This window comes from Notolepis coatsorum (assembly GCF_963971535.1).
Source record: "Notolepis coatsorum genome assembly, chromosome: 7".
In the NCBI taxonomy this organism is placed as follows: domain Eukaryota; kingdom Metazoa; phylum Chordata; class Actinopteri; order Aulopiformes; family Paralepididae; genus Notolepis; species Notolepis coatsorum.
The window spans coordinates 4,769,375-4,790,142 of record NC_140171.1 but is presented as its reverse complement, the minus strand read 5'-3'; the positions used below and the strand labels follow the sequence as shown (position 1 = coordinate 4,790,142).

The 20,768-nt window shown below is 44.8% G+C and overlaps 1 protein-coding gene across 1 annotated transcript in view; it reads left to right on the top strand.

Moving 5' to 3' along the window:
* The window catches only part of LOC311232593 (nidogen-1-like), a gene marked incomplete at its 5' end in the record, with an annotated part of 86,299 nt that extends 71,474 nt beyond the window's left edge, over positions 1 to 14,825 (top strand). The window contains 5 exons of the mRNA XM_084319453.1: positions 1,728 to 1,899; positions 5,827 to 5,984; positions 7,513 to 7,636; positions 9,762 to 9,874; positions 14,694 to 14,825. Of these exons, the coding sequence (XP_084175579.1) occupies positions 1,728 to 1,899; positions 5,827 to 5,984; positions 7,513 to 7,636; positions 9,762 to 9,874; positions 14,694 to 14,815 (689 nt within the window). The 3' untranslated portion in view covers positions 14,816 to 14,825. The remainder of the gene's footprint in view (positions 1 to 1,727; positions 1,900 to 5,826; positions 5,985 to 7,512; positions 7,637 to 9,761; positions 9,875 to 14,693) is intronic.
* Positions 14,826 to 20,768: the final 5,943 nt, after the last annotated feature.

Here is a 20,768-nt window from a genome sequence, read left to right as displayed (position 1 = left end):
GAGACTAAAAAAGAAGGAATGGTCGTCACGTCAGAACACCAGCGTTCTATGCTCTGCTCTGGTGTCAGACTTTGGTGCCAGTTCTATTGAAGCCTGTATTCAAATGATTTAAAATATATCAGCTATCTGAGGAAATATACATCAACCAATATATCAAAAGTTAGCCAGTTAACCTCTTAACAGGCAGGCAGAAAAGTGGATTTTTTTTTTTTTTTTTTTGAACTTGATGACTGCATACTTTTTTTTGCAAAGCTTAGCTTTATACTTTATACTTGCACATGCATGAGCCTGGTTACTTTTGAAAAATAACATTCTGAAGTTACTAATGCAAAAAAATGATAATCACTTTTAGCGCTAATGAAATAGAGTAACAGAGGTTTGAACTTAAGTTGAACTTGTGTACTCACTTTTTTCTTTCGTGGTTGCCAGATTCCAGATTCCATTATTCCAGCATAGAGGTATGAGCTGGAAAACACTCTGGTTCCATAGCCTGAAGTCTTATGTAGTACAGGTCCAAATTTGATAAAAGTCCGTTCAGAAATGAGTGCTTGAGAGATATTTTAGTAAACCGTGTCCCAAAGAAAATTAAGTTCCAAAATCCTCCGTGGCCATCCACCACCGTGCGTTCTGAAGTCTGAGTCACAAAAAAAATTTCGCTCGTCAACTTTCACCTACTTCCTATATTCCTCCCCCGGACACTCGTTGGCTACAACGCTGACCAATAATTTTTGCCATCAGCGGTGATTGGTCAGTTCTCGAGTGTATACAGTCCGACGTAGTCATTTGACGTGCGGCCTGTGAAAAGACACTCGCCTGACATATCGTCATGTGACTCGAGAACCGAGGCACGGAATTGGTCAAGTGAGGTGGCGTTCGAACGGCGACAAATTCAAGTTTCGAAACGGTATGTTAAATGATCAATGCAGCCCTGAGCCGGTAGACGCTCGCAAAGTGCCGTGACGTGCGCACATGGCCATGGCGGCCCGAATTCTCACCACGTTGCGTGGTAAGAGGTTAACAAGGCAACACATTGCAGATGATTCTGACGTCCGAGGAAACAACCTGTTTAAATGAGACGGTTGATCCCATTCAACTCAATGTCGGCCGAACTGAAAGTTTCCACACTAGGCACCAATGTGCGTTCACGCGCTACATAATGACGTGACGACCCTTCCTTCTCTTATAGTTTCCTTGTTTCCTGTCCGCTACTGATACTAGAAAACACTGCAACAGGAAATAAACCTGGGGTTTATTTAAACCTTGGTGGCCGGCACCGTGTCGATTTTATCGTGTCGATTTTACAAAAAGTGATGTTTGGTGAAAGTTAGATTTGCACTTTATTAAATTCATTCTTATTTGATGATCAAGAGGCACCTTTTATTTGTTTTAAGTGAAGTTTGGTGAAAAAGCAAGTTATTGCACTATTAATCCCAATAGGGACATTCATCTTTGTTTGATCAAGAGTAACCTTTTATATATATATATATAATTTTTTATTTTTATTTTTTTAAGTGACGATTGGTGAAAGTTAGGTTTGCACTTCAATCCCAATAGGGAAATTCATTTTTTTTGTGTCAAATAAAAACAAAGCTTATTTGAATGATTTCCTTGACGTTTCTAGTGAAAAAAAAGGATTAAAATCGTAAATCGGATGTGGTGTGAAAAAATCGGAGATTTAATTTTTAGGCCATATCGCCCAGCCCTAACCGTGTACCATCTGTCCCCAGAGCTGGAGAGCCCAGAGGGCATCGCCATCGACCACCTGGCCAGACTCATGTTCTGGACGGACTCCATGAGGGACACCATCGAGGTGGCCCAGCTGGACGGCAGCCAGCGCCGCGTTCTGTTCGACAGGGACCTGATCAACCCCCGGCCCATCGTCGCTGACCCCGCCTACGGGTACGTGTCCCAGATGTGAAACCAGCTTTAACACGTTTTTTTGTTTGTTTGTTTATAGGAGGGAATTTTTTTTTTATCAAATCGTCAATCATCAAAGCAAAGCAGGCTATTCCTGGTCCTCACTCCACAGTGGAAACCATCACAGTCAGGACAGCTGAAACCATCACAGTCAGGACAGCTGAAACCATCACAGTCAGGACAGCTGAAACCACCACAGTCAGGACAGACAGCAGAAACCATCACAGTCAGGACAGACAGCAGAAACCATCACAGTCAGGACAGCAGAAACCATCAGTCAGGACAGCAGAAACCATCACAGTCAGGACAGACAGCTGAAACCACCACAGTCAGGACAGACAGCTGAAACCATCACAGTCAGGACAGCAGAAACCATCACAGTCAGGACAGCTGAAACCATCACAGTCAGGACAGCAGAAACCATCACAGTCAGGACAGCTGAAACCATCACAGTCAGGACAGCAGAAACCATCACAGTCAGGACAGCAGAAACCATCACAGTCAGGACAGCTGAAACCATCACAGTCAGGACAGCTGAAACCACCACAGTCAGGACAGCAGAAACCATCACAGTCAGGACAGCTGAAACCACCACAGTCAGGACAGCTGAAACCACCACAGTCAGGACAGCTGAAACCATCACAGTCAGGACAGCTGAAACCATCACAGTCAGGACAGCTGAAACCATCACAGTCAGGACAGATAAAACCATCACAGTCAGGACAGCTGAAACCACCACAGTCAGGACAGATAAAACCATCACAGTCAGGACAGCTGAAACCACCACAGTCAGGACAGCAGAAACCATCACAGTCAGGACAGCAGAAACCACCACAGTCAGGACAGCCAAAACCATCACAGTCAGGACAGCTGAAACCACCACAGTCAGGACAGCTGAAACCATCACAGTCAGGACAGCTGAAACCATCACAGTCAGGACAGCTGAAACCATCACAGTCAGGACAGCTGAAACCATCCCAGTCAGGACAGCAGAAACCATCACAGTCAGGACAGCAGAAACCATCACAGTCAGGACAGACAGCAGAAACCATCACAGTCAGGACAGCAGAAACCATCACAGTCAGGACAGCTGAAACCATCACAGTCAGGACAGCAGAAACCATCACAGTCAGGACAGCTGAAACCATCACAGTCAGGACAGCTGAAACCACCACAGTCAGGACAGCTGAAACCATCACAGTCAGGACAGACAGCAGAAACCATCACAGTCAGGACAGCTGAAACCACCACAGTCAGGACAGCTGAAACCATCACAGTCAGGACAGACAGCAGAAACCATCACAGTCAGGACAGCTGAAACCACCACAGTCAGGACAGCTGAAACCACCACAGTCAGGACAGCTGAAACCACCACAGTCAGGACAGCTGAAACCACCACAGTCAGGACAGCTGAAACCACCACAGTCAGGACAGCTGAAACCATCACAGTCAGGACAGACAGCTGAAACCAGGACAGCAGAAACCATCACGGACAGACAGCTGAAACCATCACAGTCAGGACAGCTGAAACCATCAGTCAGGTCAGCTGAAACCATCACAGTCAGGACAGCTGAAACCATCACAGTCAGGACAGCTGAAACCATCACAGGACAGCTGAAACCATCACAGTCAGGACAGCTGAAACCATCACAGGACAGCTGAAACCATCACAGTCAGGACAGCTGAAACCATCACAGGACAGCTGAAACCACCACAGTCAGGACAGATGAAACCATCACAGTCAGGACAGCTGAAACCACCACAGTCAGGACAGCTGAAACCATCAGCGTTGACTAAAAACACACCTCTTCAATCAATATCTGAAATGAAAAATATATATACAGTATATACATATATTAACCTTCATACTGTCCTTTACTATTATGCACTTTGCTACTAAGGAATCTACCATGCCTATATTACTACCTACTAAAATAATAATAATAATAATAATAATAATAATAATAATAATAATAATAATAATAATAATAATAATAATAATAATAATAATAATAATAATATCTTAGATTTATATAGCGCCTTTCAGGAGACCCAAGGCGCTTAACAGGAAGGGGCAACTAGGGGAAGGGGATCAGGGAACAACGTAACAACAAAGTAAAAAGGAAAGAAAAGAAAAAAGAAAGAGGGAAATCAGGCAGTCATTTACAAATTTGGTGAAGAGGTGGGTTTTGAGTTGGGATTTGGAAAAAGTGCAGGGATGTTGTAGCACTACGGATGTTTGGAGGAAGTGAGAGTTCCAGAGGGTGGCTGCGGCAACTGGGAGAAGGCTCTGGGACCAACAGTCCGCAGGTTGGGTGGGTGGGGATGGAGAGGAGACCGGAGTCAGAGGACCGCAGCCTCCGGGGCGGGATGTGGGGATGGAGGAGGTCCGCTAGGTACCGGGGGGCAAGGGAGTGAAGGGATTTGTAGGTGATGAGGAGGATCTTGAAATTGATGCGGGACTTGACTGGAAGCCAGTGGAGGTGGATGAGGGTGGGGGTGATGTGGTGCCAGGACTTGGTGCGGGTGAGAACCCTGGCAGCATAATTTTGGTACTATGCTACTGTAATCTATACTACTTCCTACTATGCTAATATGTCTATACTACTTCCTACTATGCTAATATGTCTATACTACTTCCTACTATGCTAATATGTCTATACTACTTCCTACTATGCTAATATGTCTATACTACTTCCTACTATGCTAATATGTCTATACTACTACCAACTATGCTAATACTAATAATATTCAAATCCAGACTCAAAACCTACCTGTTCTCCCAAGCATTCAACCTTCCTTACCCATAACCACCCTCCTCTAACTCGCCACCATTTCCCCCTGCCCCACGTTCTCTCCTCTCCTGCCCCCCCACCCACCCCCCCCCCCCTTGGTTTTCCCTCTCCTCCCGACTGTCTCCCCTAGTCACTCCCGTACTTGCTATCCGTTACTCGTGGTTTTATGTTCCTGTGTATTATTCCTATTGTCCTCCGTTTCCCTGTGGTTCTATGTTTCTTTGTTTTCTTTGTTTCTTTTTTTGCCTATTGTCAGCGACTTTGGGTCTTTGAAAAGCGCTATACAAAATAAATGAATTATTATTATTACTATTATGTCTATATTACTATGCACTCAAACAGTGTTGAACTTGAGTGATACAGTCTTGACGAAATGTATGAATGTACCCCGGTCGCTTCATAAAAGCTTTGTCAAAGTGTGAAGTTGTATTTGCCTTTTTATGTGGGCCACAGCTAAAAAGGGGCATGGCTGAAAAGGGGTACAGCTGAAAAGGGGTACAGCTGAAAAGGGGTACATCTGAAAAAGGGGTACAGCTGAAAAGGCGTTCAGCTGAAAAGGGGTACAGCTGAAAAGGGGTACGGCTGAAAAGGCGTACAGCTGAAAAGGGGTACATCTGAAAAAGGGGTACAGCTGAAAAGGGGTACAGCTGAAAAGGGGTACAGCTGAAAAGGGGTAAGGCTGAAAAGGCGTACAGCTGAAAAGGCGTACAGCTGAAAAGGGGTACAGCTGAAAAGGGGTACAGCTGAAAAGGGGTACAGCTGAAAAGGGGTACAGCTGAAAAAGGGGTACAGCTGAAAAGGGGTACAGCTGAAAAAGGGGTACAGCTGAAAAAGGGGTACAGCTGAAAAGGCGTACAGCTGAAAAAGGGGTACAGCTGAAAAAGGGGTACAGCTGAAAAAGGGGTACAGCTGAAAAGGGGTACAGCTGAAAAAGGGGTACAGCTGAAAAGGGGTACAGCTGAAAAAGGGGTACAGCTGAAAAGGGGTACAGCTGAAAAAGGGGTACAGCTGAAAAAGGGGTACAGCTGAAAAAGGGGTACAGCTGAAAAGGGGTACAGCTGAAAAAGGGGTACAGCTGAAAAAGGGGTACAGCTGAAAGACTCTCCCTCTCCAGGCGGCTGTACTGGGCGGACTGGAACCGAGACGGGCCGAAGATCGAGATGTCCAACATGGACGGGACGGACAGGACCGTCTTGGTCAAGGACGACCTGGGACTACCCAACGGTCTGACCTATGACCCCGAGGGCCAGCAGCTGTGTTGGGCAGATGCAGGTAGGAGAAGCTTTTATTATTATTTGAGGATATTTTTGTCAAGATAAACATTTTGGTTATGGGCGGCTACGTGGTGCAGTGGGCAAGGCGCTCACCACAAATACTGGAGACGCTGGGTTTGCCTGTTCGAGCCCAGCGCTCCACATTGCTTTCAGTTTAGCTGGTCGTCCGCACCTCTGTGTTGATGTCTCCTCTGTGTTGATGTCTCCTCTGTGTTGATGTCTCCTCTGTGTTGATGTCTCCTCTGTGTTGATGTCTCATGTCTCCTCTGTGTTGATATCTCCTCTGTGTTGATGTCTCCTCTGTGTTGATGTCTCCTCTGTGTTGATGTCTCCTCTGTGTTGATGTCTCCTGTGTTGATGTCTCCTCTGTGTTGATGTCTCCTCTGTGTTGATGTCTCCTCTGTGTTGATGTCTCCTCTGTGTTGATGTCTCCTCCTGTGTTGATGTCTCCTCTGTGTTGATGTCTCCTCCTGTGTTGATGTCTCCTCTGTGTTGATGTCTCCTCTGTGTTGATGTCTCCTCTGTGTTGATGTCTCCTCTGTGTTGATTAGTAGTCGACTGGCCAACCTCTTAGTCGAATATATTTAAAAAAAAAAAAAAAAAAAATTATAATATAATTTTTTTTTATCATTCTTTCCAAAAGAAAAGAGGCCTAGAAGCGTGGCTAACGCTAAGAAAACAGGCACAGAGGCACTGAAAGAGGATTTCACCCATCTAATGAACACACTAGACTAGACACATATCAAGATGTATCCATCAGTGGACCAATTGCATGCTTTTGCAGAGGACAAGAAGCCTTCAGTCGACTCCTTCAGACATTAAAGGGGAACTATCTTATAAATGGCCTTTTTGAGTGTTTAGCATTGTTTCCTAGCTATGTGAACTTATATTAATATGATCTATGTCTCTAATTCTCATATTGGCGCATTCTTCCAATTCTCCTCTCACAATATTCACCCTCACTGTACTGAGTCATTTGAAAATGTGATGATTTGTGATGTCAGAAAGACACCGTTGCATGATAATGGCGAGGTACAAGATGAGCTGCACACAGTGGTTGGAGCCCAGGCTCAAAATGGCTTTTTGAGGTAGAAAAATGCTGTTTTTGAGGACTTGATTAGAAATACAAAACAATGAATAAAAAAAATATATATATTACAGAGGTGTTCCATAGACTCACAGGAATTGTGTAAAAGTGCCCAAATAGTGAAAGAAATAGTAAAATAGTTCCCCTTTAAGCACCCCCCACAGCCCAAATGGAATGATACAAAAAAAAAAAAAAGATTAAAATTATTTTTAAATATTATATATATATATTTTTTTTTGTCGACCAATAGTCGACTAACGACACATTTTGGCCAATCATAGTCGACCATCCAAATCCTTAGTCGGGGACAGCCCTGATGTCTCCTGTGTTGATGTCCTCTGTGTTGATGTCTCCTCTGTGTTGATGTCTCCTCTGTGTTGATGTCTCCTCTGTGTTGATGTCTCCTCTGTGTTGATGTCCTCTGTGTTGATGTCGCCAGGTACTCGTAAGGTGGAATGTATGGATCCACAGCGAAGGATCCGTCGGCAGATCCTGGAGGGGATCCAGTACCCCTTCGCTCTGGTCTCCCATGGAAGGAACCTCTACTATACAGACTGGAGAAGGTATGAGCTTTAGACCTTTAACCTTTCTGGGTCATTATCATGGACCACTAAGAACAAATGCACAACAAAATGTAAATGTGGGCGGCTACGTGGTGCAGTGGGCAAGGCGCTCACCACGAATACTGGAGACGTTGGGTTCGCCTGTTCGAGCCCAGCGCTCCACATTGCTTTCAGTTTAGCTGGTCGTCCGCACTAATACACATTGGCAGTATTAGGGGGAGGGAAACTGATGGGTGGGGATCGGGCGTTGTGGACAGCGACTCCTACAGGTCGGTTGGTGCGCCTGCGCAGTAGAAATACTGTAGAATCAGGAAGCGATGGGGGCGGCGCCCCTCCAAAGCGCAGACCCCTGATGCTGAAAGATCGCGCCGCGCAGGTGAAAAGATGCGACTGCTGTTACCTCAAGTACCGGAGGGGACTTGTGCTATGTATGACTTAGTCCACATTGCAGCCGGCTTGTGGGAGGCAAGAAACAGCGTTCGTGACAGGGGAGGGTTGAATTGGATGATACGAAATTGGGATGGGAGAAAATATAGAAAATGGGAGAAAAAGTGGATAAAAAAAATTAAAAAATTAAATGTAATATGAACTTTAGCCGGTAATATGAACGTTAGCCTGTAATATGAATGTTAGCCTGTAATATTAATGTTAGCCTGTAATATGAACATTAGCCTGTAATATAATTACATATAAAATGTAATTTTTCTCCCATCCCAATTTCGTATTATCCAATTCTTCCCTCCCCTGTCTCGACCGTTGTTAGACCATGCCTCCCACTGGCCGGCTGCAGTGAGGACCAAGCCTTGCATCACGTGTCCCCTCCGGTACACGAGGAGGCAGCCGTCGCATCTTTTCACCTGCACAGCGCGATCTCACAGCGGCGAGGAGTAACGCGTGGGAGGCTCACGCTGCCCCCGTCGCTTCCTGATTCTGCTGCGCAGGCGCACCAACCGACCTGTAGGAGTCGCTGTCCACAACGTCCGATCCCCACCCACCGGCTTCCCCACCCCCTAACACTGCCAATTGCGTTAGTATGAACGACCAGCCAAGCAACGGCAAGCAACGGCGAGAGCTGGGCTCGAACCCAGCATCTCCTGCGTTAGTGGCGAGCACCTTGCCTACTGCGCCACTTAGCCGCCCTTTTTGTATCTATTTTTTAACTCTATCGCTGTTTCGCACAAAGCTGGCCCACAAACTGAACATTGTTTGTATATTATTACCCAGTGTTGTAGTACTCGAGTCCAGGACTGTCTAGGACTCGAGTCCGACTCGTGACTCCACTTGGACTTGAACACTGATGACTCGGACTCGGACTCGGACTCGAGCATTGACTGCATCCGGACTCGGAAGGTGCAAGACGAGGACTCTGACTTGTTCATTGATAAATAATACAGTTATTATTTTTTTTGTAATAGGCCCTAATAATTTGACATAAGATATTAATGGCTATACCGTGGGAAAAAAGTAGTAGAACGCGCTCACCTCACTTGACTTGACACTGGGTGCCGTAACCTCTGAGACTATACATAAAAAAAATAGGGAAAGCCATTTTCTGAAGAAGGTGTGTTCACACCGAAACGTCATGATTTCAGGCTGCCAATACATTTGGAAAAAACCTGGAGTGCGTGCCTGGACCTGTTTCCCTATTTTGTATATATTAATACCGTAACATTATTTAATTAACCTTGATGACTTGATTTTATTTTATTTTATTTTATTAGGGATCCCCATTAGCTGGTGCGATAGCAACCAGCTAGTCTTCCTGGGGTCCACATACAAAAAAACACAAAAACAATCACTATTGCAAAAAACAAAATTATTAAAAGTCAGTACACACAATGCATAATGAACCTACTGTAACAATTAATATAGCTAAAATTACATTAGTGTAAAACAAAAACAAAAAATGTCTTTACAGTGTTAAAAACAATTTAAAAACAATTTAAGATTCTTTTTAAAAGTGAATCTACTGTAAATGCTTGGACTCGGACTAGGATAATAATGGGCACTCGAGACTCAACTCAGACTTGATATTTATAGTGACTCGACTATACAACACCGATATTACCCTGGCAACGAATTGCAGGTGACGATATGTAATTTGTTTGTGTTTTGGTTTCACCAGGGAAGCGGTGGTAGCCGTCGACCGCCAGGCGCAGAGAGAGACGGACGAGTTCCTGCCGCAGAAGCGCTCGCGGGTCTACGGCATCACCACCACCCCGGCACAGTGCCCCCAAGGTACCGAGGACATACACCCCTGGCACAGAGTTCACTGGGGCTAGCCATGGCCAGGTTTGCCTGTTATTTATCTACAACGGAGTTCGGCGATTTGCGAATCTGATTGGCCAGTGTCATTTCTGGTCATGTGACATGTACGCCCCGATCGTGGGACCGCAAGTTTCTACACTGGTTAGGCTTAAGCGCTCGTTCGAAGTCGGTTAAGGTTAGAGTTTGTCTTAGAGCGTGGCGATAGAACGCCCTGCCCTGATTCCGACGGTTAAGCTTAGGCACTCTTTCGAAGTTGGTTAAGGTTAGAGTTTGTCTTATAGAACGCCAGGTGCTTTGCAGGCTGTTCGACGCGGAAATGGGCAAAGACACAGCTCGTCGCGCTATTGGGCGCACATGTCACATGACCAGAAACGTCGAACTCCGTTGTAGAAAATATAGACGCGGCCGGGTTTGGTATCGTATGGTGGGGGGCTTGTGACTCCATTAGCTACTGTGTGTATGTTCAGCCTGGCTGGGTCTAGCCATGGTCTAGCATGGGATGGTATGGTTGGGTTTGTGTCTCCATTAGCTCTGTTCAGCCTGGCTTGGGCTAGCCATGGTATAGCATGGTGTGGTATGGTTGGCTACATCAGATGAACAGTGCAGGCAGAGGGATGGTTGGAGTACACAGGCTACATCAGATGAACGGTGCAGGCAGAGGGCTGCGTGGTTGGAGTACACAGGCTACATCAGATGAACAGACATCGTCAATTTGGCCCGGTTTGCTTTTAGTTTACAAGTCAGATTGAGAAGTCATGGTTACCACCACGCAGTGACCGCAATGGGAGACATTCTCACACTCATCTACTGTACCATTGTACAGATATCATGTTCTCTTGGAGATGTGCCATTGGAACTCTACATCTTTTAATGGCCAGCAGTAGAGCCATCGTTATATCATCGGAATGTTCCGTTCATTCACACGATGTACATCGGCGTACAAGACCGTTAATTCCTTCCACATTTTTAGAGCGCAGCGCCGTCAAAGTCTTTTCCAGCCATTCCTCTCCCAGCGTGTATAACAGGATATATATACGTTTCTGGGGGTGAGGAGAGCCAGCTGGAAGGATCCATGTCCACAGCTGTCGACCGCTGTACGTCGAGGTCAACTTTACCCAGCGGTAACCCTGGATTCCCACCCTATATCTATCCCCCCACTCAAGGGTACGGCCTCTGGAATCAATTACTGTGTTCTGGTGGAATGTGAACAGGCCGCTGTCCTCTCACACATCTGTCCTCCCACTGGACGTCCCCTGTGTCCCCCCGTCCCATCGCACCGCATCTCGAGGCGTGACTGAGGCACGACCAGGCCGTGTCCGCTGCTGTGGCCTGTTTATGTTTATACAGTGGCAGCTGGGCAACGTACAGTATTTCTTTTGTCATCTATCTCTCTATGTTAATATATATCGTGGGCTTGTTTTGATGTCGTGATGCAAAATTCTGTTTTGTCTAAATTAATGATGGTGAAGCTATAGGTATTAAGTCAGACTTTCATTTTCTGAAATAGTTCGATTTTGATATTTGTTAAACTACAGTTTGGTTTGGATATTCATCACGCTTACCATTAGGGATGAATGATCAAATGTCTGGCAGTGGTGGAAGAGGTACACAGTTCCTTTACTTGACTAAAAGTAGAACTACCCAGATAAATGAGTACTCTGGTAAAAGTAAAAGTCCTCTATTCAAATTCGACTTATGTAAAAGTAGAGTATTTCAGTTGCTCAGTAGAAAGCTATCCGGCTAGGCTAGCTGGTCCATATCCGCTTCCATTCTCTTCGTTTGAGTCAAGTGTTTTCCTGCTGAATACAACAAACGCTGATGACACTGCCTTCTCTGTTAACGGGGCAAACTTATGGAACTCTCTGCCTACTGGCTTAAAACTGGAGTCCAATGCCAACGTCTTCAGCAGAGGACTCAAGGTACGGCTGAAATCAAAGCAGCAGTGCTCACACGTGTAGACGCGGACTGGTTTTGTTATTTTGATCATGGACTCTTGCTCTGGTAACTATTTGTTCTGATTTGTGATTGTAATTCTGTATTTACTGTTAATTATATTATTTTTTTTTTTTATTATTGATCTTTTTCCCCCTCCTTTTTCCTCCGATTTTCTCCCATCCCAATGTTAGTCGTTATACCAATTCCCAATCCCCTTCCTGGTCGCTGCGCACTTACCCCCCACAGTCGGTCTGGGAGAGTGGAGGCTACCACGTGCTTCCTCCGACACACGTCTAGCCAATCAACCGCTTCTTTTCACCTGGCAGCGCGGATTCTCACTGAGAGGGTGTAGCGTGTGGAAGGATCACACTACCCCCCTTAGATCCTATCCGCGCTGAGCAGGCGCCCCGACTGAACTGTAGGAGTCGCTGTTTACAACGACCCGGACCCACCCCGCCAGCTTCTCCCACCCTCTAATACTGCCAATTGTATTAGTGCAGACGGCCAGCCAAGCTGGTGACAACCCCGGAGCTGTGAGCTGGATTCGAACAGGCGAATCCAGCCGCTCCGGGGTTGGTGACGAACGCAATCTCCGTTACGCCACCTGACCGCCACTGTTAATTATATTCTATCTTTTTGAAAAGCCTCAATGGACTGGTGTTGAAAACTAGCACTCGTGCTATAAACATGCAAAAACAACACATCTGGTCTGTCCACTGTGACTGGTCCAATGTAGTTTCAAGTTCAAGTTTCTTTATTAATTGTCATAAAAGAAATACAGAATACTTTTCTATTAAATGCTTTTTTCTGTTATGAGTCCCTGGGAGTGTGCTAGATAAAAAATAGATAAAAAGTATAAAATATAAAGTCAAAAGTACGTAAGCAAAAAGTGTTCAGTCAATATACATATATACAATATACAATACAGAGTAAAAAAGAGTAACAGTGAGTTACAGTACAATACAGTATACAGTACAATGCAGAAATGGGATGAGGTACAACTTAGGGTAAGATGCAATGAGGTATGATTTGTAGTGCAAATCTCTTTACCAATAAATATAAAGTGTGTTAAAGTGTCTAAAGTGAGTAAAGTGAGACTCCGATATCGCTTGCCTGACCGCAGCAGTTCAAAGAGGCAGTTGTTTGGGTGACTAGAGTCTTTGATTATTCTCTTGGCCTTTCCCCTGCAACGCTTGTTGTAAATGTCCTGGAGAGTGGGAAGCCCACCTCCAATTGTGCGTTCGGCTGAACCGTCTGCCTGAATACTTTAGACAACAAATGTTTGTTTCCGCGTCTCTGATTGGCCAGGTCATTTCTGGTCATGTGACATGTACGCCCAATCGTGGGACCGCAAGCTTCTACACTGGTTAAGCTTAGGCGCTCTTTCTAAGTTGGTTAAGGTTAGAGTTTGTCTTAGAGCATGGCGATAGAACGCCTGCCCTGATTCCGACGGTTAAGCTTAGGCACTCTTTCGAAGTTGGTTAAGGTTAGAGTTTGTCTTAGAGCATGGCGATAGAACGCCAGGTAGTTTGCAGGCTGTTAGACCCGGAAATAGGCGCAGAACTTTCTGTCCCACGATTGGCGCACATGTCACATGACCTGGCCAATCAGAGCGCAAAACTCGAACGCGGAAACAAACATTTGTTGTCGAAAGTATTCATGCGAACGGGCCACTCTCAGTAGTCTTGTGCGGCAGCGTTTCCGTTAGCCGGTAATTACCGGTTTTTGACCGGCAAAATCTGTTGAAGTCCGACTTATTTAATATCTCCGGTCTTAATGTCCGGTGAAAATAATTCCCTGAGTCTAAGCACAATTTGATTATTTGAATTGTATTAAAATAGGCTAAAATTAAATAGCCTATGCGATGAACGAAACGATCATTACATTTGTTTCCTCGTTGCTTCTAATAATGACAACGACGTTGTCGGCGAGAGCTTAGTGCTGGTGTGCGGACTTTTGTGTGAAGCTGCAGAGCCAGAGAGGCAACGGCACAATGCAGTATTCCAGCAGTACTCCAATTTGGCCATTTTCAGCCAATGTTGGGTGGGGGGCGCTGCTGTGCGGTTCCCAGAAAAGAGCCAATAACAGCTAAATCAGCTTCTCTGCAGCGCCATACTCTTTGCAAATAAGTCGTTGCGAGGTGGAGAGAGTCGTCACGCAAACCACGATAATGTTGCCGTCTCTCTGCTTTCTCAGTTCTTCGCTTGATATAATTAATACAAATGTCCAATATAACGGAATTCGTTAGCTCATAAAAATGTGATTATAACAGACTGCTGTTTAGTGTCGGACCGACTGCCCACATACGCGGTCTATTTTAGTTCAAGTCAGCAGCAGCACGGAGTATCGAGGGACTTATTTTATTTGGAATATATTAATTAATGACTGTATACGCAAAAGTAGCCTAGTTTTAAGTAATAATATTATAAATCTACATGCCTTGAGGATGACATTCTTTATATTGCCTGCCTATCAATTGTTTTAAAGCTCAATAAACTATGACCGGAATTAATCTCATTTGTCCGGTAGATTGAAATCTTGCAGGTCACGGAGACCGGCAACAATTTTTTCTAACGGAAACCCTGTTGTGCGGTGCTATTCCCAAACCAGGAGGTGATGTTACCAGTCAGGATGCTCTCTATTGTGCATGAGTAGAAGTTATTAAGGATCTTATGACTCACTTTGAACTTCTTCAGGCGCCTAAAGGAAGGCGTTGCCGTGCCTTCTTCGCTACACTGTCAATGTGTGCGGTCCATGTCAAGTCCTCGGACATGTGGCCTCTGTAGCTGTGGTGTCCATTTTGAATAAACGTTTTCATTCATTCATTCATTCATTCACCGTTTTCCCTCCGCAGGCTACAACTACTGCTCCAACAACGGCGGCTGCTCACACCTGTGTCTACCGCGCGCCGGCGGCTTCACCTGCCGCTGCCCGGACGACGCGGCCGACGGGAGATGCGTGGATCACAACGCGTGAGCGTCGGCGGGCAGCGAGAGAGAGAGAGAGAGCCGCTGCGAGTCATCAGGAGTGCCTTTTTCCGCATCAGCCGGAGTCCCCCCCCCCCCCCCCCGTGTCCTCAATCCCAATCTCAATCTGACCCCTTGTCCCTAACCTTGTTCCCAGTTTTATCTCCTCCGTGAGATAAAGCCCGGTAAAGAACTACGGCCGAAAGTGTGTATGGGGTAGAATTTTTCCGGTGTATATGTACTTCCCCTGGAAGCTGCGTCACGAACGGACCAAACTTTTCCCGAATCCTGTCGGCAAACAAGCTAGAAGAACGTCCCGGTCATGTAGTAAATTCTTCAGGCAAAGCCGTTGCGGTGGCTTTTAAAAACGAGGAAATATTGTGCACTTCACACGTTTCTATAATTGTTTTGTCTGTAGCCTGTACTTCCTGTACTTCCGTTTACACACTTTAGGAGGCATATCTTTACCAGCCTACCTTGTCCCTGACCTCTTGACCCTTCCCTTCTTCATCCCCTACAGACCTGAAAGACACCATGTAGGCCGACGGAGCCTCCGTCTCTATTCATTCCAAACCGACGAGAGGGAAGTGGCAGATACCACTTAGGCTATAGATGGTTTCACTGCGTTTTGCTAAGGAACAGCTTGGGACGCGACTTTATTCCCTGATGATGTGTGGATATCCGCCAAACACCGCGACTAGGGGTGCGTTCGTATGTATATACCGGACTGGTTTGTAAATTCAGAGCAATAATCAAATTACCCGTTGGTTTTTTTCACCCTCTCGGAGCGTTCAGGGGCGCTCTCTAGCCACTCGGCCGTGGGGCATTCTGTTTACGGTAACCGAGCTAGCGGACTAAACGTGCTAGCGTGCCAGTGTGACCGATCGTAATGTGACTCCTCCTGCGTTGTGTTAAATGTCGATGCCCCGAGGCAGTTTCGAAACCGGGCCGGCCGCACCACGGGCGACATCACAGACCGCTATACCAAGAGGTGAATTCACTGCTTGGTATCGTGTCTATGTGTCTTTTAAGGGGGAGTGAGTTTAACTCGCAGTACCGCTTACCGCCACGGTCACTTCACAACACACGTCCATCGTGACGACTGTGGATATTACTCACGGACTACATTAGTTGACTAGCTTTTATCAATCACATGACTGCAGGAGGGATTAGGAGTTTAACTAACTAGGGATTAGGAGCTCAACACTTTCACTACCACACTACAGAAGGTTAAACCATTCACTACCACACTACAGAAGGTTAAACCATTCACTACCACACTACAGAAGGTTAAACCATTCACTACCACACTACAGAAGGTTAAACCATTCACTACCACACTACAGAAGGTTAAACCATTCACTACCACACTACAGAAGGTTAAACCATTCACTACCACACTACAGAAGGTTAAACCATTCACTACCACACTACAGAAGGTTAGCCCTTTCACTACCACACAAATCAAATCAAATCACATTTATTTATAAGGCCCGACAACACACGTTAATGTCCCCATGGGCCGTACAAGTCTTCTTTAAAAAAGTCAAGAAGAAAACCTAACAATAAGTCAAGAACAGAACAAGAACACCATAAGGTCCAACAAATTTAAAATAAATGCAAATAAATGAAAGAATGCAACACTCCCAGACATACCCCACGCGAAGGTAAGGGAAAACTCACTAAAACCTAACAATAGGGAAAAATGCTCCACAGGCAGTGTGGAGGAGAGAAACCTTAGAAGGGCCATTCAAGGGGGGATCTCCCTTCTTAGATGTCGGTGATAGTAGTGTTGCAGACTAACAGTTGGTAAGCATGCACTCAAGTGAGTAGACCACACCACATAAGGTTAACCCTTTCACTACCACGCCACAGAAGGTTAACCCTTTTACTATCACACTACAAAGGGTTAACGATTTCACTACCACACTACATAAGGTTAACCCTTTCCCTACCACTCTACAGAGTGTTAACCTTCTATAGGGTTAAACATGTAACACATTCTATTGATATTCGTCATCCTTCCCCTGTCATGTCCGTTAACTGAGCTGCTCGTTCATTTAAACGACATCAGATTAGATTAAAATGCATTGTCATCATGCAGCACAAGTACAGCACAACGAAAATAGGTTTGGCATCCAACCAGAGTGCAAATGTAACTGTAAAGTGCAGTCGTTTTTATTTATACGATTAAACTGGATATAAAATGTATCCGATTGAAATAAAACGTGTCTGATTGAATATACGAACGCACCCTAGAATAATAAGCATGATAGCAAGGGTCAGTGGTACTGTACCCCTAGAATGGCTGATATTCCATACATTGCATGTATTCCCCATACAGCCATAGAATGCTCTGTGTTGAGACTTGGGGTCAGCTCTGGTCATTATAGAATCAAATTCCTGTGAAAGTCTGTAACGTGTGGTTGTGTGATGTTAGCTTGTTAGCGTTAAAGAATTACACCAGGATAGCTTAGCAAACAGCTACTCGGATGTTAACTTGTTAGCATTAAAGAATTACACCAGGATAGCTTAGCAAACAGCTACGTCAGATGTTAACTTGTTAGCATTAAATAATTACACCAGGATAGCTTAGCAAACAGCTACTCGGATGTTAACTTGTTAGCATTAAAGAATTACACCAGGATAGCTTAGCAAACAGCTACTCGGATGTTAACTTGTTAGCATTAAAGAATTACACCAGGATAGCTTAGCAAACAGCTACGTCAGATGTTAACTTGTTAGCATTAAAGAATTACACCAGGATAGCTTAGCAAACAGCTACTCGGATGTTAACTTGTTAGCATTAAAGAATTACACCAGGATAGCTTAGCTTAGCAAAGAGCTACTCGGACGTCGACAAGATTGGCGCCGCTGTGTTTGCCGTCCTGTCGCATACACACAAACTGTAATTCTGTGTGATTATTATAATAATAATAAACGTATTTGTATAGCACCTTTCATACAATAATTACAGCCCGAGGTGCTTCACAGCAGTGATGTAGACACAAAATAGACATAAAACATAAACACAAGACGTAAAATGAGCATAAAATAAAATGAGCATAAAATCTATAAGACAGATTGTAAGAGATTTCTTATTGATTGTGATAGATTTCTGGCATTAGAATAATATAAACGACTATTAGCAGGTTTCCGACAAAAGGAGTTAGATACTATATTATGACAAGAGCTGAACTCAATTAAGTCACGGCAATTAGTTATTGGGTGAGTAAACGGTGTGACCAATTAGAACGCATGGAATAATAACAATAATACATTTTATTTATATTGCACTTCACATTAGACAATCTCAAAGAGCTACAGGTTAAAAACAAGCAACTGAGCAGAAGGCCCGATCTCCCCGTGGTTATAGGGCTTGGTCCTGGGAGATGTGAGGAGGTTGGCAGTTGCCATGGATACACTGGTAGGTGAGGAGGGAGGAGCGTTGCCATGGATACACTGGTAGGTGAGGAGGGAGCCCTTTGGAGCGTTCTATGGCTGTATATGGAATACTGTAGATGCAACGTAGCAGACATTCTAGGGGTCAGACATTCTAGGGGTCAGTGGCAGCCTAGAAAGGTTAACCCTTTCACTATCGCACTACAGAAGGTTAACCCTTTACTATCACACTACAGAAACCGTCTGTAGTGTGATAGTAAAGGGTTAACCTTCTGTAGTGCGGTAGTGAAAGGGTTAACCCTCTGTGTTGTGTGGCAGTGAAAGGGTTAACCTTCTGTGTTGTCACGGCAGTGAAAGGGTTAACCGTTTGGTCATTCAAATCAAAATCTAATTTATTTCTAAGGCCCGACAACACGCGCGCGTTAATGTCCCCACATGGGCCGGACACGTCCTCTTTAAGCAAGTCGAGAAGAAACATCACAATAGTATTAGTGTGGGTAGTGAAAGGGTTAATAAAGAAACTAGGGTGTCCCTTGTTACCACTGGGAGACGAATCACATTATAAGAAGGTTGCATCATGTCCCAGTGCTGAGTGACTCCCGTGAGAACGTCAGGAGAACGTCAGGAGAACGTCAGGAGAACGTCAGGAGAACGCTGTGACTCAGTCTAGCACTGCGACAGGAGGTAAAGCACGGGTCCCTCCATTTTAGACTTTAGTTTACGTCGTCACATTGAAAGATTTGATTTGATTTTGATTTGATTTCATTAGGGATCCCCATTAGCTGGTGCGATAGCAACCAGCTAGTCTTCCTGGGGTCCACACACAAAAAAAACACACAAAAACAATCACTATTGCAAAAAACTAAATTATTAAAAGTCAGTACACACAATGCATAATGAACCTACTGTAACAATTAATATAGCTAAAATTACATTAGTGTAAAACAAAAACAAAAAAATTACTTTACAGTGTTAAAAACAATTTAAAAACAATTTAAGATTCTTTTTAAAAGTGAATCTACTGTAAATGCAGCAGAGGTTCCGAGGCAGGCCATTCCAAAGAGTTAATGCTCTAAAAATAAAAGATCTCCCCAAAGCGCTGGTTCTAGGACCTGGCAATTCAAGCTGCCCACTACTGGAACATCTAGTGTAATGCTCGTGCACAGTATTACTAAAAACAATCTGATTATGTATAAAAACAGGAGTTTTACTGCTCATGACCAACTTGAACAGCACAAGTATATTTAAAGACAATCTATTTTCAAAGAGCCTATAGAGGCACCGAATGTCTACGAGTGGTTTCTCTGTCTTCCAACATGGCCACCTGTAATAAACCACTTTTGAAAGAAAATGACTGAGAAACTAGATTGGAGAAGCGTGAATTCAGAGTTCCCGTTGAGACACGTTTTACGCGTCGTTCCGGTAATAGAAAACACACATTTATCACATCTTCCCCCTCATAATATTATCAACATATAGCAGCCGCCGTCTCCTCCAACATTCAATTCGATACAATTTCAGTTTATTGTCATTATAGTACACAGCGGAGCGGCGTACAACGGGATTTGCAGTGTGTCCCCCCCAGGGGGCAGTGCGACAGAGAAACCACAGAGACATGTAGGAGTAGCTGAGACGATGCAGTGCCACCCCTAAGGTTTGGTGCGGTCGTTCTAAAAGACGGAGTGAAGAGGGGCCCTCTGTGTAGAAGAGACACGCTACACAAGGGGAGGATCGGGACTCGGAGGACGGACGAGAGGCGGGGACACAAAGGGACTATTGTTGTTTGTACCACTATAAGCCAGTGATGGACTGAGGGGGGGGGGGGGGGGGGTCCCGGGACAGGGCCTGAATAATTTTTTTTTTTTTTTACGACATGCCACATTTTTACTTGATTGGTTTCATTTAAAAAGAAAAATCACAATGTATTTTTTTTTGTTTGTTTTGTCTTTGTTTGTTTCTTTTCATGAACTTGTAAATAATTACCTGAAATATATACATTATTATCTGAACGACGGTGAAGCCGCAGAGGCGCCTGGGTTTCTATGGGTCCTGACGGGGGGCGCGGCACGCCGGGCGTCTATGGGTCCCAGCAGATCACGGGACGAGGGGAAGGGAAAATGACAATCGCATGAGCTAAGTAGCCCGACATCCTGATCTGAGTGAGAGGCGATTATGTGAACAGAATATACCAAGTAATGCAATATTATTTTCACTAACAATTTAGATGTGTCCAAGGAATACCAAGGAAACTATAAAAGAAGGAAGGGTCGACTCGTCACGTCAGAATGCCAAGGAAACTATAAAAGAAGATCCCATTCAACTCAATGTTGGCCAAACTGAAACGTTCCACACTTGGCACCAAGTGCTGGATCACAATGCATGATGGTTATACCAGCAGAGACCAGCGTAATGCATGTTGGTTATACCAGCAGAGACCAGCGTAATGCATGTTGGTTATACCAGCAGAGACCAGCGTAATGCATGTTGGTTATACCAGCAGAGACCAGCATAATGCATGTTGGTTATACCAGCAGAGACCAGTGTAATGCATGTTGGTTATA